The following is a 17,404-nucleotide window of genomic DNA, read 5'->3' as shown; positions in this document are numbered from 1 at the left end:
TGTTGGACACTTATTGAGGTTGCATTTACTGCTTCATGACAGTTATTTTTTCTTTCATGTAATGATGTAAAGTGAAAAAATATTTATATATAATGTATCATATCAGACCTAAAAATTGTATTATACTTATATCTGATATTTGCATTTTTTAACAAAAAAAGGTTAAAGCCAATTATGCATAAGAATGGTTTTCATACTGTTGATTCCATACATTGTTCTACCTGTCCTCTGACGCAGATCGACACCAGCCTTTTTAAATATTAGCTTTCCCTTCTTCTCATACTATACACTACGAGTTTGTGCTTTGGAATGTAACAAGAAAGTAAACTGTGGCATTAGGAATTTTTACCCAGGAAATTTTGATTACGTGCATAAAATTTGCTTTGCTTTAGAAATGACAGTTAATAAATATATTTATAACCCAAAAATAATCTTTAAGAACAGCAGTGATTTTTTTTTTGACAACAATGAAAGAAAGTAATGGCTGTATTTTTATGATATATTTTTCTTTATTATTTATTCAAAATATGTAAGAAGCATTTCTAGAAAGAACGTTTAGTGCATATAATTTTATAAAATACCATGGGTTATGGTGAAATAGATGATATACATGTCAAGGCTAGGTATTGATCAGTATATATTAAACCTGATTTTGGTGTTTATACATTATATCTGATTAATGATGTGTATATTACAAAGCTTGTGAATAACTCGTCACTTATATGGAATATTGAAGCATACAACGAGCCACGAGCTAGGCTCAACTTCATGAAGAGTTTATACTCACATTCCGGAGGAATTTCTATTGAGTCAGTGGCAATGCTGGCCTGCCACAGTAAAGGCCATATTAACAGCAAGTCCCATTGCCATAACAACATGGCGAAGCAGGTGCTCAGGGAAAGCCGAGGGAGGTGGGAATCAGCCACAAGTAGCACTCTGTCTCAATACCGAGTTACTCGATGTTTCCAGGCTCGAGTTAGAACACGCAGCCTGAAAATAGAAAAATGAGGAAGTTCAATCATGGATATTTAGACAGTTTTCATATGAATGCGTGAGACACGATTGGAAGAAAAAAAAACATCAGCGCTTTCGGGCATTCGTTTTGCTGCCCACTTTGTGCCTCTACGAGTCAAACTCCACAAAGGGGATGCTGTTTACTGGATTTGCAGGAAAAAAAATTCAAACCCATGTTAAATATTCCAATGGTTGTTTCAATAGTTTGCTTCGAATCCAATACTTTCTTTCATTATATTTGAGCAATACAGTGTTGGCTTGCTTTAGGTAAGGGAAATATGGAGCAATATCTGATGTTGACCGGACTCGGTGGCGTAATCGTTAAAGCTTCAGCTCTGAGTCTGGGAAGTTGGTGGTTCAAATGCCAACTGTCATATCAAAGACTAAAAAAAAAAAGGTACATGCTTCTTCCTTCCTTGAAGCTCAGCATTGAAAAGGATTGAGCATGAACAAACAATGCTGGGAAGGAAATGGCAAACCACCCAGGATAACATTAGCAAAGAAACTGCTTTGGCAGCACGAACGCTCTGTAAAAGAGTATGGTACATCAAATCTGATGTTGAGATATAGATCATCAATGCAAAATGTGCTAGATGGTTCCTGTGAAGTCAAAATGATGATGGACAATAAAACCAAGTGTCCTCTATGTAGGCTACAGATGGTTGACACACCGGCCTAATGACCCATCAGACTATTAATTATTGGGAGACACTTTGAACTGCTTTGCTTCCTTTGATGAAGTATCACGGTTATGAATTTCCCACAGATAATTCTGGCCATGAAAGGAGCAACAGTTAAGAAGTAATTTACAAAGGTCACAAAGGGAAAGGAGGTTAAAAGTCAGACATGGTACCAACAAAACACTATAAAACATGGCAGCTTGACAAATCACAGAGACTGTGAAAGAAAGATGGCTATGTCCATAAAATGCGTTATTGTTCCTTTTGGACCTAATTCTTATCATTCTCCTTATGCCATGTCCCAGACTACTGCATTGGTGGCTCATAAAATAGTAAAAGGAATTTCGATTTTTTTATCAGGGATTTTCAGGAACCAGCTGGCCTGGCCTAAACTTTGGCCGGGATTTGTTAGGGTTTAGGGTTGGGGGGGGATAATTTGCTCAGGGGGCGGTGATAACTTGCCGACACTACATGAAGGACACCTTGAGATCTGTAATGTTCATCACCACCGATGCAGAAGTCTGTGCAAGGAACATCACACTTTTTGATGCAATACCGTGTCTATAAAGCATAAATCAAACAATATATGCTCAAGTTATGAATCAAACCCAGACTAGCCAGCTCAAAGGTGAATGCATTACCTCTGTACCATCATGTCAAACTTAATAAGCCTGGTGTTGGCTCAGTGGTTAGGGTGGTGGCTTGGAATCCTAGGGTCCTGAGTTCAAACCCTGTCAGCTGCTGAATTAATACACTAGGGGGTTGACTCAGCCTGCCATCCTTCTGAGGTCGGCGAAATGAGTACCAGTTCCAGTGTGTGTACTGGTAGAGGGGCACTGCATCAGCGACACAGTCACGCTTCAAGAAATGATAACTACCCTGGCAGCTAGGCTGCCATACGACCACCACCATATCAAACTATATTGTGCCTAATGGGAGTTTTCAAAAGAAATATTTCAATGTTTTAACTTTTTAATTGCCGAAGCAGTTCCTTAAATTATTATATTGTAAACCTCTTACTGCTAGTGTTGTCAACAAAATGAAAATTAGGCTTCAGAGCCATCTACATATTGAACTGAGAAAGCAAGTTGAATTTTGATCCCCCCCACCCCCACCACCCCTCCTGCTCCCCATCCCTGCACATTCACCCAACTGCTTGCTCAAATTTCCCAGTACTATAGCAATCTCTTTTATACCCCTCCCTCCTTTTCCACAAGTCTAATTCCCACTTCCTTTTCTTTCTCACATCCCTTTTTCCTGAGGAAATGTCATATCGTTTCTGTCACAACAATTATGCTGTCACAGTGGAGAACTCTTTTAGAGTGCAGTATTTCTAAAAAGGAATGTGTAATTCTTTCGTTACAAAATTTCACAAAATTTCAGGTGATGCTTGGTCTAATAGTGAATAGTTTGGGCCACGTATTTAACCCCAATCAGCAAAAGGATTGGTATTTTAAAAGTTTTACCATGACTTGTATATAAAAAAATCATTTTGTGGCTTAAAAGCCACATTCAATGTCAGGATATAAATTAGCTTTAAAAGTGGCAATCATTACATGAATTTTTGATTGAATATGGGGTGAGATGGAGGTGAGATTACTTTTTTAAGTGAGTATAAAGGCATCGCGTTGAGCAAATTGGCTGCGAAATGTCATCGGAGTCCAATTACCCCTTTCCCATCCATCGTTCACTCTGCGGTGTGTTCCACCACCCCTGCTGAAGAGCCACAAATGGGGAGGCCACGGGTGTACAATTGTGCTCTAATTGTGACCTGGCCGATGGTTCGGCTGACAATCTTTTTTGATCAATTGAGGGGTCGAGACAACAGCTGGTCCTTCAACATACATGCATCAGCATTACAGGCAAAGCAACTTGTCTCGTCAATACCAACTTATTGCCATTACAACCTCTTCCTGAAAAAAAAATGTAAATCCAAAGCAAACTAGAAAGCATCTCAAAATACAAAGGCCATCTGCTTTCGCTTTGTACTCAAACTAAACTTGATGAAAATGACAGTTAAAAAAAAATTGTACATTTTATGAATTCGTATTCTCCATATTCTCTTAATAAAGGTTTGTTGAAGATTTGATGACAAAAGCTGAATTGGTAAAAATGTTAAGGCCTGGATAGACACACTGAAGCTCAATGGTAAATAAATAAAGAAATGTGGAAGTGATTTTAAAAAACACAGGGTAACTTGTGCTTAACACTTTGTGGCAGGGTTAATAAGGGGTATTCATAGTCACTATGACTTTGCCCTTTCACATTTCGACCCAATTTTCAATCATTTTCTCCATATTCTCATAATAAAGGTTTGTTGAAAAATTGATGACAAAAGCTCAAATGGCTATGGCCTGGACAGACAGACAGACAGACAGACACAGAAGCGGTTGCAAGACCCTGTTTCCCACAATGCATGGGGTGTGGGGGGGGGAGGCTCATTATTTTAACAAATGATGATATTCATAAGGAAAACAAAATATATTAACCAAATGAACTGCTTTCCTATGGGGAGAATTCACAAATAACTTTACACAAGCGAATTTACTAAGGGATGGCCCACTGTAGAGGTACGCACACTCACCTCTAACTGTCCAGCCTGGGTTTGAATTCCGATCCAGCTATAAACTCTCATACTTATGTTTAGCAGGAAGGGTGATTCATGAATGGATGTGCAGTCCATCAGATGGACGTTCCATTTACTGGCGTTAGTTAGTGGATGATAAAGATCGCACGGTGTCCTTCGTGAAGAGTCGCTGAGCTATTGTCAGAACCCTTAACAAATTCCAAATTCCTGCCCTGACTTCCTGAGTAAGAGTGGTGACCCGACCAGTATTGAAGCAGAGTAACTGCTTTGGCAGCATCAACGCTCTGCACAGGGCTTGGTACATGATGATGACGACAACGACGATACTAAACCATTTTTTCTAGATACACTGACTTTATGAATTTACAGCAATATATCAATCAATTAGTTTCTATTTAGGTGCAGGTTAACTTACCTTTCTGGGGAGGATTAACAATGTTGCATTGCCACAAATAAAAGAGAGTTAGAGATAAACCTAACAAAATCTCCTTTGATGAAAAGATCAGATAGAAATGTAATATGAATATCATGACATCTCATGCAATAAAAAAAAAATATATATATATATACACACACACACACACACACACACACACACACACACACACACACACACACACACACACACACACACACACACACACACACACACACACACACACACACACACACACACACACACACACACACACACACACACACACACACACACACAGTATGTTCTTCTTCTTTCGGCTGCTCTCGTTAGGAGTCGCCACAGCGGATCACCCGTTATGATCAGCATACTGATTTGGCACAGGTTTTACGCTGGATGCCCTTCCTGACGCAACCCTGGTCGCGTCTTACGACACAGGGATAAGGACTGGGTTTCGCCATGATTCCGGGCTGCCCTACACCCTCTCATAGCGTGGCCCAGCGCAGAGCGTCCGTCCTCAAGCAATCCTCCAACCCAAGCCTCAGAGTAGCCGGATTACAGGCGCACGCCACTACGCCCGGTCATATATATATATATATATATATATATATATATATATATATATATATATATATATATATATACAGTATATGTATCATCATATCATATCCCTGCGTAATGGGCGTAAGCCTGGAACTTCTAACACACTTTTCTCCGAACATATTCTGTTCATACTTCCAAAATCTTCATATTATGTGTTCCATGTATTTACGCAGGCGATAACGGATTCAAAAAATGGAATATCATAATCATAATATTAATATAATCATAATTCTCTTGGTAAATGTGCATCGTGTAGCGCCACCTCCAGGTGGGGGAGGGTATTACAAGTCTCCACCATTTACAGTTCAGTATTCCTGTCCCCACATATTCCATTGCAGTGAGGTGTTTTAAATTATAGGCGATAGGTATGCTTTTGTGTCATCATCATGATATAATCATAATCATAATAAAATGGGCGTAAGCCTGGAACATCTAACACACTTTTCTCCAAACATATTCTGTTCATACTTCCGAAATCTTCACTTTATGTGTTCCATGTACTTGCGCAGGTGATAGCGGACTCAAAAAATCGAATATAGATAGAATTTTGAAAGAGGGAATCGATGACTTCACAATCAGCAGCTTTCGGCAGCAAACCGACGGCGAGGTCCCAGACGACGTGCTTTACTTAACCAAGTCCATGAGTTCAGGACGTTTGTTCAACTCAGCATTTACGACTTTTATCCTGCCATGTTGTTAATCTGTTGATGGAGGTAATATAGAAACGATGAATATGTCAAATCGTTCGTGTTACTCATCCGGCACGATGTGTCAAGGCCAACACTCTAAAGCGACCGGTCTCAAACGCTACCATGGGCACCCAGACACGCCAGCATTATGAACTGAGCTGTTGAATGCGACGCAAAACATCCACAGAAACTACTGTAACCGAGTACTGTGATCCATCCTGTCCCCCATCCACATTGTAGATGGGTATCTGCTAATATATATATATATATATATATATATATATATATATATATATATATATATATATATATATATATATATATATATATATATATATATATATATATATATATATGGGAAGGGCTTGGTAGGGAAGGCAGACCTTCAGAAAACAAGGGTAACCAAAAAAGAAGAGGATCATAGATGGCTGCAGAGAATGATGCCTAATGCTCGTGAGCTGCCTGATCAAAAGACTGGAGGAAACAGCAGGATTTGGTGGACACAAGGAGGCTATAGAGAAGGAAATAAACTCGGAAGCATGTACGGTCGGTCACCCAATTTGACTTTAAACAAACTAGGCATAATTACTTTGACCAAAATGTGTTTTGTTCTTGCATTGGTCTTTTTGTTAAATTTTATTATTTTTCTCCAAATTTCCTGCAGTCTTTACTCTATCGACCACATGGTCAATGTGGATGTGTGTGTGCTCCAGCTATGTGAAGGCTCAGGCCTTAAGCCGGATTAGACTGTGCACTTTTCACTGCTGCAGTGACAAAAAATACATTACTTCATCACAATGAAGTGATATGCGGTTCCTTCCAAATGTGATGTCTTATTCTCCACTTTTCCCTCCAACAACTATTACATCAACCCATTGGGTATAGCAAATGGGGCCTTGACCCCAGTTTTTGACCTAAATTAATGATGCTATTTGTTTCCTACACGTGTGGAAACAAAAATAACATTGTTAACAGGATAACACATGTTCAGACTTGAGTAAATTTAAATCATGGATGACTTTATAGGCTCTCATGGTACACTTATCGGCACTCTGGTTAGATTTTGATGATGTCATTTTTCCCCACAGTCGTTGAGGTTATGGAAAGCAGTTTATCATAGTGTAAGTACCATCAGCCAACAATAAAATTTCAGATATCTGTAGCCACTGAAAAACAAAAAAAAAAGAAGAAAAAAAAAACAACAGCAATAAATCCAAAAGTAAATAAATTACCATCAAAGAATATCTCTGTGGGATAAATAGATGCATTGAAAGAAAGCTTCCACTTCACAGAAAATGTAAACTGGCTTGCATATCGTTCAGGTTAATACGCCGTGTTCCAAAGTTAATTTGGACTCTTTCACTTGTCATTGAGAGCAGTCACAAAGGTGCTAATTGTCTTCCCAAAACTTGCAGGACACTTTATTTTCCTTGCAATTAGTGTGGTGTTAAAAAGGACGGCCTCATCAGCACAAAAGCACAACGAGATGGAAGGGCATCTGGAGACAAAACCTAAACACGTCCACAATTGGATTAACAATATGTACAGATCTTCAGAAATGGAAAATTTGTTTGCACCATTGCACATGAAGATCATCCACATCCAACAATCTCAAACGGATCATCAATACATGAGTCATCTTAAAACAGATTGTTTCATGAGGAACTTTGATGCAGAAGGAGGCCATTTGGCCCATCATACATGTGCTACAACACAATATTAAATAAATCCACCAGGCTATGGACTTAATTTCACTGGGCGAAGTGGAAGATGTGATATACGCAAATAAAATTAATATTCAAACTAAAATTTTGTTTTTTATTATTACTATAAAAAAAATTGAAATGGGGAGGGAAGAATGCGGTTGCAGGGTGAGAGACCCTCTGACAGACATCACATTCATTTCACACGTATATTATCACTGATCCATGTGCAATTATAGACAAAGAATTTACACGTTATTATACATATCAACCTGAAAATAACCTGGATATAAAATGATTGATTTCACTTTTACTCATGTAAAGAAAATTATAATAATGTTCCAATTTTGAGAGTAAATCAGGATACCAATAGCTCAGTGGAGTACTGCTCTCCCCTCCAGGATCGCACCCCAGTGTGTGTGTAAATTAACCCCATGCTTTTCCAGCCAAAAAAGCTGCATAAAGCAACCAAGGAAAGCTACACAATGCAAGTCAATCTTGCAGATTCAAACCCTACCGGGTTCCTCTTCAGCTACAAGTAGCACATACATGATTGAGAATCTCAATGGTACATATCTCCCTCAGCCACCAGATTAGTTTCATCACTTGTTGGCGAGTCATCACTTTCTCACCTCTCCCCACCCCCCCCCCCAAACTCTCCCAAAAGTGAGAGAAAAAAACATTTCTAAGATCATATCACTACCCAGTGGTGGGGCGTTCCCGTAATGCTTCTGGCCTATGTGGCAATGTGTCCTTGGACATCTAATTTGGGTCTTACAAAACCCAAATAGCGTGTGTGTGTGTGTGTGTGTGTGTGTGTGTGTGTGTGTGTGTGTGTGTGTGTGTGTGTGTGTGTGTGTGTGTGTGTGTGTGTGTGTGTGTGTGTGTGTGTGTGTGTGTGTGTGTGTGTGTATATGATATTTCCTGGAAGCTAAATCTCTCATAGTTATTAGAATCTCTCTGACCAAAATGAAGCTCAAAGCCTGTTGATCGCACATCACTGACAGGTCACAGGCATTTCTTAAAATACATGATTGAGGTTTATGAAAGAGAAAGGTTTATGAGGTAACTCCTGAAGTACCCAGCGTTGCCTGGGGAAATTCATTGATATATTTATTAAATATTTCCTGCATGACAAATTGGGGAATGTTGCAAAATGTGCTTGGACTGCTTTCCCTTCATTTACTTAATTTTATTTTTTAAATACAACAAATCACGACAAACTCAACCAACGATCATCACAAAACATATTACTCGATCGCTCCCAGGAAAATCCCAGGCAGTGTATATGCGACATACTCACTCGAGGCCTATTAAAACACACAAGTGTTATAATAAACCTGTGGAAAGCAATCTTATTAATAACAGGCACACGTGTAAATACTATGATAATTAAATTTATGTTGCTGACAACAAATCACTACAACCTCAACATACGATCTTCACAATACATACGACTCGATCGCTCCTGGGAAAAAAATGCAGGCAGTGAATAAGCACAAGATGAGATCAAGGCCTGAAGTCCAAGTATCTGATTTAATTTTTTTTTATCCAAACATAGCCCTTGACCTTCCCCTGGCTGAAGGATTAGGCCATGCAAAATTTGTTTACACCGATTCCTGCAGGGTGCGAAGGAATAAATGAACAAACAAACACACGGTCTTCGTTATATATTCGATAATGCATTAACATAGTTTTTTTTAACCAAAACGATTAGCATAATTGATAATTACATATTGTTTCAGCATTATGACCTCTCCACCATTTTTTTTCATTGCAAAGGATACACGATGTCACTTGTGGTATGAGGGCAGTCAAAAATGTGGTATTTATGAAAAAGACTCACAAAGGCCAAGACTCAGCAAAATATTACACACGCGCGCACACACACACACACACACACACACACACACACACACACACACACACACACACACACACACACACACACACACACACACACACACACACACACACACACACACACACACACACACACGGAAGTGGGTACTTTGAGACCTGGTAGGTCTCCGTTCCATCTCCAAAAACCTAAAACTCACCCACGTGTGGAGATAGCAGTCAACAACAGCAACTTGCATGCACATATACGTTTACACACTCACACAAAGGTGGATACTTCGAGACCTGGGTGGGCTCTGATTACACCTTCTGAAACCTGCATATAAAGCTAACAACCAACAACACACACCTCATTTTTTCATTTCTGGTCCTCACAACACACACACACACACACACACACACACACACACACACACACACACACACACACACACACACACACACACTGCATGTGTTGTACAATTACAAATATTTCATTCGTAGAACATTTAGAATGCCCCATGTGTATGCACTCTAGGCCATTAGCAAATAAATTCAAGACCCATAGGAAGCAGCTCGATCATCATTATTCAGGATATTTTTGATGGAGCTATAATCTCATCTCCAACAATTTACCAAATTAAATTCATAAATTTTCCATTGTGTGCCCAACAACTTGAAGAAGTGAATTTCTCTTTGGCTTGATAAATTGTCGTTTTTGTCTTCACCAAGAAGAAATAAATGGGAATGATGCATGTTGGATAAAAACAGAAAAGAGATGATCTGATATTCTTTTTGTACAAATTTACAGGCAAATTAACAAGACTTTATTCAGATTGAATAGCATTTTGGTTGGAGCATCCACTCCGAATGAGGGAGGTCATCGATATCGATTTGGAAATCAAAGATGTACATAATGGTGCATGCTGCTTTCTCGCTTCACACTCAGCAATTTGAGGATAGAACGAGGGCAAACCCCACGGGTTAGCATCCCATGTATGGGTGAAAGAGGGGAAGAGGGGAGGGGAGATGTCTCATGAATTGCACTACTGACTGCAGATACAAAAGTGACATCACGAGATGGGGTCACGGGTACCTACAGTGCCCCAAAAAGTCGTGTTACTTCCACCAAGGTCAATAGCTGTGTTTGTCTGGTCTAGTGCGGTGTTATCTCATGTCTCCTTCTGTATTTGTGTGTATGTGATTTGTGTGACAGCTCTTTTTAGCCTTCTTATCATGCAACCATTGTATTTTTACTCAAACATAATGTACATTGTATACTACATACGGAGTAGTGTTTCAATGGACAAATTATATTGAAAGAAAGCCACGAGAATGGCAGAAAGACAACCTTTTTCAGGCTTGATATAAATTTTATCTTGCAGTAAACTTTGCTTTATCAAATGAAGTCACATCGATTTTGTCATGACTTTCACCAGAGGCCTATTTAATGTGATTAGCGAATTAATGAATTATCCTCTGCTGTGCAGATCTCGTTGTGGCCTAATTTTAATGACTGGTGTCTGTTTAATATCTCTCTGCCATGCTCTGTCCTAAGGCACAGTAGGTTCAGTGCAACCAAACTGCGTGGTTTACCTTTGCCTTCACAGTGATATTCGGGGTTGGAATTTGTGATTTGTTGAGGGTACCAGCGATAACTAATGTACTGTTCATAAAAAATTTAACCTCCGCCAACTATTGCTAGCAGATGAAACATCCAGCTTACCGTCCATCTGAGGGATGGTGCACACATTCATGATGTATGGCCTTGTAAGCAAAGCACTAATCTGACGGTTTATAGTCATGACAGGGAATCAAACCCAGATTTGACAGCTCAAGGGTATGTGGAGCCACCAATCAATGCTGCAACCAGCAAGCCAATAAAAAAAGAAGTCTGCACACAAAGGGACTTTCAGTAATTACTCATTTGCTGGAATCCACCCTCAATGTTTGTAGAAGCAAGTGCTTAACCACTATAATCATAATTATTTTACTTAAAGGCATGGTCTGATTTATTTCTACAAGATACTCGTGCTATTTTTGTCAGTGTCAGTTTATCTTTTTTTAACCAGGCCACAGACTTCCATTATCACTCTTCATCGAATAACTTTGCTTCAAAAATAAATATTTACGTAAATTTATAGCCAATTTTCTGAAGAAGGTGTATGAGCTACTCATTCATTTTGTTATTGATGTGGATAAGGGTCATCTATTTATTAAGTACTGTGGACTCATGTGGTGAAATTTTGAATACATCCATCCTCATTCCATTCCTCATTCCCTTCCTTGCATGTTCTATCCCCCCCCCACCCCCTCCCACTATTTCAATCTCGTCCTTCACTTCTCTCAGCAATCCTCCCACACCATCCTACCATAGTTTCTCCCTCTCATTACATGTCTATTCCTTTTCTCAATTGTAATTTTCTCAATTTTCCATTGTGTGCCCAACAACTTGAAGAAATGAATTTCTCTTTGGCTTGATAAATTGTCGTTTTTGTCTTCACCAAGAAGAAATAAATGGGAATGATGCATGTTGGATAAAAACAGAAAAGAGATGATCTGATATTCTTTTTGTACAAATTTCTCAATCATATTTCTCAAAAATAACTTCAAGAAAATATTGAAGCTGCGTGAATAAAAACGGTGGAAAACCAGAAATTAAATTAAAAAAAAGAACAGCGAAAAATAACAAGGCATTTCTTATACAATGACTAAAACAGGAGTAACCAGATAATACCCACATTACACATAACAATAAACAGTCATTAGCTTCGTGTTTTACCGAGGGCAGAATTAATTACATCCTGACCCTGGGGCTTGTGACATGACGAAATGAATGATCCTTAAAACAGCAAAACAAATCAGAAACTACTTCGAAATTATCTCAATCACAAATACAACATCGTTTTATGGTGAGTAGTAAATGCAGTGATTACCAAGATGATTTCCTCTTTTTTGAAGCCTTACGAAACCACCACAATCGCAATAATGAAGAATCTTAATGAGGCAAGGTGGCCAGCTCTGCACCAAGGTACAGGCCCAAATGCTTACTCTTGTAAATAACATTGTGGGATATAAGCAATCCACATAGTTGTACATTTTTAAATCTTTGATATGATGGTCAGGGTAAAAACCAAAACGGTGGCCATGCAGACTTAGAGTATACACCCACCACAATGCCACCGAAACAGCTTTCCTTCCTTTGATGGAAAACAACTCAGCAGTGTGCACATTATTGCCATGCTATTCTGCTTTCCCATTGAAAATAATGCCTTTGTCAGTTACAGGCATGCATGGTGATCAGTTTAAAAGACAAAAAAAATAAACCAATGTCACCCGCAGGGTGACCCGTATCTTGCCAAAAAAGTGACCACGTGTGACTTCTTTAAGGTCACACTGAGGTGAACAGAGCTGCTATCCACCAGGAGCGACTCCTTGAGGAATATCTGCCTACGAGAGATTCCGATGAGAATCGTTCTACAGAGTAACCATGAAAAATATGCTTTTCCCTCATAACGTCACCAAATGACGTCATAATGTCTCAAGCTTGACATACCTAGAAAGCACTCATCGAGGTGTTCAATTTGAGGTACTACACGATATGGTTCCTAAAACTTGAAAATTTGACCTTGGGGTCAAATATGTTTGACCTCAGGCGCTAACCATGAAAGTCAAGGCCAATCGCCACCAAAAATTAATCAGCTGAGCGTCAGACCAAGAACTATATTCCCATGAAGTTTGAAGACGATTCGATCAAAATTACTCAAAAAACAAGGGTTTCGTCGACTCCCCTGATTTGCGACAAAGTGACCTTGACCTTTGACCTTGACCTTCAAAATTTTGTGCGCTGAAAGGGACCTCTATAGGCCTCTGATCTGCGAAGTCACAAAAATTTCCGATGATAACTGTGCTCTGCAGAATTTTTTATACGTGATTACAGACAAACAACAACAAAAAAAACATACAAGCTGACTAACATATCTTGCAACAACTTTGTTTTGGCAAGATAAAAATACCTCAACAGACTCGGTGGAAGAATAGTTAGAGCAACTGCACTGAGTCTGGGAGATTGAGGGTTTGAGCCCTGGCTGGGTCATAGCAAACACTAAAAAATTTATTCTTGATGCATGCTGCTTCCCCGATTGATGTTCAGCATTCTTCTTCTTCTTCTTCTTGCATCTGGAAACTTGACTGCTGAATAGCTATCATTTTAGCTGTGCTGCTGCTGATACTGTGCCCCTCTACCAGTACTCTGGTGGTACTCATTTTGCCAGCATCAGAAGGATGACAGGCTGAGTCAACCCCACTTGGTGTTAATTCCATGGAAACAGGGCTTGAACTCAGGACCCTAAGATTCCAAGCCAGCCACCCTAACCACTGAGCTAACACCAGGCTATGCTCAGCATTTAAAAAAGGATAGAGCATGGACAAACAGCCATAGATCGGCAACCATTTCACAGACTTGTCCATTGCACAGCAACCATTGCACAGACAGCACAGACTTTTGATGAACCTGATAGACTTCTTCTGTGTTGAAGCTCCTTGTACAGAACTCACTATTAGTATTACTTGCAGGGAGGGACCTGCAGAACATTCGTGCACTATAAAATGTGACATCAAGTCCTCAAGCGTGCCGATTGCCTCGATTGCTCCCGGGTTTGAACAAACATATGCCGACTACCGATGTTCATATAAAATATATTGTGGTTATATTGCTCGAATGGATTCCATTTGCACTTTAACAAGACCCATGATGCATATCGACTCCAACCCTTCGATACCTGATGAAGATTTTAACAGTTGCTTTGGCCGTTTTATACTGAAGGCAAAACTTACAGGGAGGGCATGGTGATTGTGAATATGAGAGCTCTGAAGATGTCTTTGGCTTCGCCGCGGACCAATATGGTGGCCGTATGATTTTTCAGGGGACAATTGTGGGTGGAGTCAGGCCAGTTGTCCAATCATTGAGTGGAAAGGAATGTTACACACTGACGGATACACGAACAAGCATATTGTTATAATAGATTATTACTGATATAAATAACTTCAAGAAAATATTGAAGCTGCGTGAACAAAAACGGTGGAAAACCAGAAATTAAATTTTAAAAAAGAACAGCGAAAAATAACAAGGAATTTCTTATACAATGACTAAAACAGGACGTAATCAGATAATACCCATTACACATAACAATAAACAGTCATTAGCTTCGTGTTTTTCCGAGGGCAGAATTAATTTATAGCAGAGAGATAACATTATGTTCATAAAAGCCGAGATGCTTTTCCAGCGATAAGATCCTCAAAAAATTGCCATCAGAGTGATCCAGGCAACAAGCTGCCATTGACAGATGACAAGATCAAAATTCCCCACAGTAGCATCCTAAAATAGAATTATATAGTACCTACACCAACTCCATATAATGAGGCATGTCTCGGCAAATTTCACGTTAAAACCCAAATTGCTTCAATAATCACCATGAAGGGAAAACTGCTGTTGTTGCTTACTTGAGACCACCTTAGATGTGAACTTGAAAAGCATCACCTTAGATATATTATCACTTTGTGGTTACACACAAGCAGGATCCACGCATGATGGTTTCAATTCACTTTTCCCTCAAGTATAACAAGAAAAAGCATCTATGAAATAATAAAGAACATTATTTCGCCAAATTGTCCATTAGGTGGTACTATAGGGCTGTAAAAAATGACAAACAAAAGAGGGGCTGGCAGTATAGTTTGGAGGTATGCATACTCGCGACTAAGCAGGCCAGCCGAGGTTTGAATCTTGGCCGAGCTATAAACTGATATCCTGTCGTTTCACAAGCAGGGTGATTCATCGTCTCTCAGATGGACATTAAAGTTGACATCCCATCTGCTAGCATTAGTTGGTGGACATTAAAGATCACACGGCGTCCTACACGAAGAGTAGGCGAGCTGCTGTAGCTTTCATAAAATTATGGATTTGTGATAGGAAGTTAATTAGCTTGGAAGCAAATGTGCATACCTCAAGGCTGAATATAAACATATATATATATATATATATATATATATATATATATATATATATATATATATATATATATATATATATATATATATATATATATATATATATATATATACATATAGTTACGTATCTGGAAACCATTTGCATTCAACATACAGATGTCCCAAAAGTCAGTTATGTCGTTAAGTATGTGTGTAGTCAGATCCCTTTCCTTTTATCTAGTGGGAGAATCAAAGGCGTGTGTTGCGATTTCTTTTTAGTCAGGTTATTAAATCTTTACATCAAACGAACCCTCCAACGAACAACCAACAACCATTCCATTCCTCATCACGATCCACTACCCACCCGCTGTCTACAAGCACTCTGACTTGCCAAGGCAGGGTCTTGCAGCCGTTCCTTGCCGCTTCCACCAACGTTCCTTCCACAAACCTTGTAACTCTTGCACGACGGCCTGTGCAACATTGATACTGTTACTCGTCAAGTATGAACCCACGTGGAAGACTGGCTGGGTTTCCCGACAGGGGCCGTTGTAGCGTTGATATTGTTACTTGTCGAGTGTGGGCCCACCTGGAGGAGTGGCTGGGGTTTCTTGACAGGGGCCAAGGCCCCACCCCGGAAAGGTGGGCCATAGGACCTGTCCAATCAGTGGCGGACAGCGAGGTGTGTTCACCAAGGACCTTCCGTGCTGAGGGAGGTCCATAAATTTCCGAGCACTCTGAGGCAGGTGGTCTTTTTGAGGTCTTGGAGAGTCTTTTTGTGGTCTTGGGGGGGGGGGGTAGTCTTTTTGAGGTCTTGGAGAGTCTTTCAAAAGTTCTTTTGAAGAGTTTTTTGTGGGCATCGAGGCGGCAAACATGTCTCTGCTGGCTCTCCACGAGGAAGGGAAGAGCGACCCCGACCCCCTCCGTGGACCCCGGCCATTCACCACCCGAGCTCCACCACGAACCTCGAGTCCACACGTGCGACTGGGGACCAAACCAGTGACCATTGTCAGGTGCCACATCGCGGAGCATGCCCTTCCTCCGACGGTCAGGTACACCACCGAACTCTGGCCCCCAAATTCTCTCTCTCCACGGCTGCGAGGGTCCAATAAAGACTCTGGGTTTCTTTTCATTTTGTGTGTGTGTCTGTGTGAGGGCCCGTCTTTAAGTAGAATTGAATAAGTGTTTTTGGATCATTGCAAATACTTCTTGCATATTCGCGTTAAGCCTTGCTTTGTGTCTTCATTTACTGCAAATAAAACTTGTTAGAAATGCTCCCAGTTCGTTTCCGTCCCTTCTTGAATTGGTCCAGCATGGTTCGGATCTGAGTTTAGGTGGGGTTTTATACCCGATAATCCGTTCATTCCAGCCGGCACAGCTTTGGCAGTTTCCGCTTGGCTGCACCCGAACCAGAGTTGGTAGTCGGTAGTTGGAACTCTACCGCAGTCGGTAGTGTGACCCGGTTCGAGTAAGACGTGCTGAGGGCGTGGTTTCCCCGGTTGTCAAAATCGCGTCGTTAATTAGGTAAATTGGTTATAGACAAATAGACCCTACGCTACGCGGTTGAGATATTGGCGTCCACGGTCGGTTAGACAACCCGCCGGCTCGCAGAGTTATCCGAGCGACGGCCTACAATTCCAGGGAGTTTGGTGGAAGACGACGCAAACCTCCCCCACCTCGTGGTCGTTCTCGCCACCGATGCCCGGCCCACAACAATATATATATATACATATATATGTATTTGTATATATGTATACAGTATTTGTGTACGATATTTGAAAAACCATTCAGGATTTAGCTTTCATATTCCACAGATCTCTTCCTCATACCACCCAAAAGGTGGGGGACCTAGATTATCAGCTCCTTGTCATGTTTATAAAAGCATACTAATG

The 17,404-nt window shown here is 40.2% G+C and overlaps 1 protein-coding gene across 9 annotated transcripts in view; it reads right to left on the bottom strand.

The window, feature by feature from the left end:
* The window catches only part of LOC147014221 (neuronal cell adhesion molecule-like), a 395,545-nt gene that overhangs the window by 261,923 nt on the left and 116,218 nt on the right, over positions 1-17,404 (bottom strand). For all 9 annotated transcript variants that reach the window (XM_085851995.1, XM_085851996.1, XM_085851991.1 and 6 more), the window contains exon 2: positions 788-990. In XM_085851995.1, the coding sequence (XP_085708121.1) occupies positions 788-878 (91 nt within the window). In that variant the 5' untranslated portion in view covers positions 879-990. The remainder of the gene's footprint in view (positions 1-787; positions 991-17,404) is intronic.

The sequence above is a fragment of the Eptatretus burgeri genome, chromosome 13, assembly GCF_056783735.1.
Source record: "Eptatretus burgeri isolate ZD-2024b chromosome 13, Ebu_testis_v1, whole genome shotgun sequence".
NCBI lineage: Eukaryota > Metazoa > Chordata > Myxini > Myxiniformes > Myxinidae > Eptatretus > Eptatretus burgeri.
Note: the sequence above shows the minus strand (reverse complement) of the source record. Positions and strands in the feature narration are given on the sequence as shown.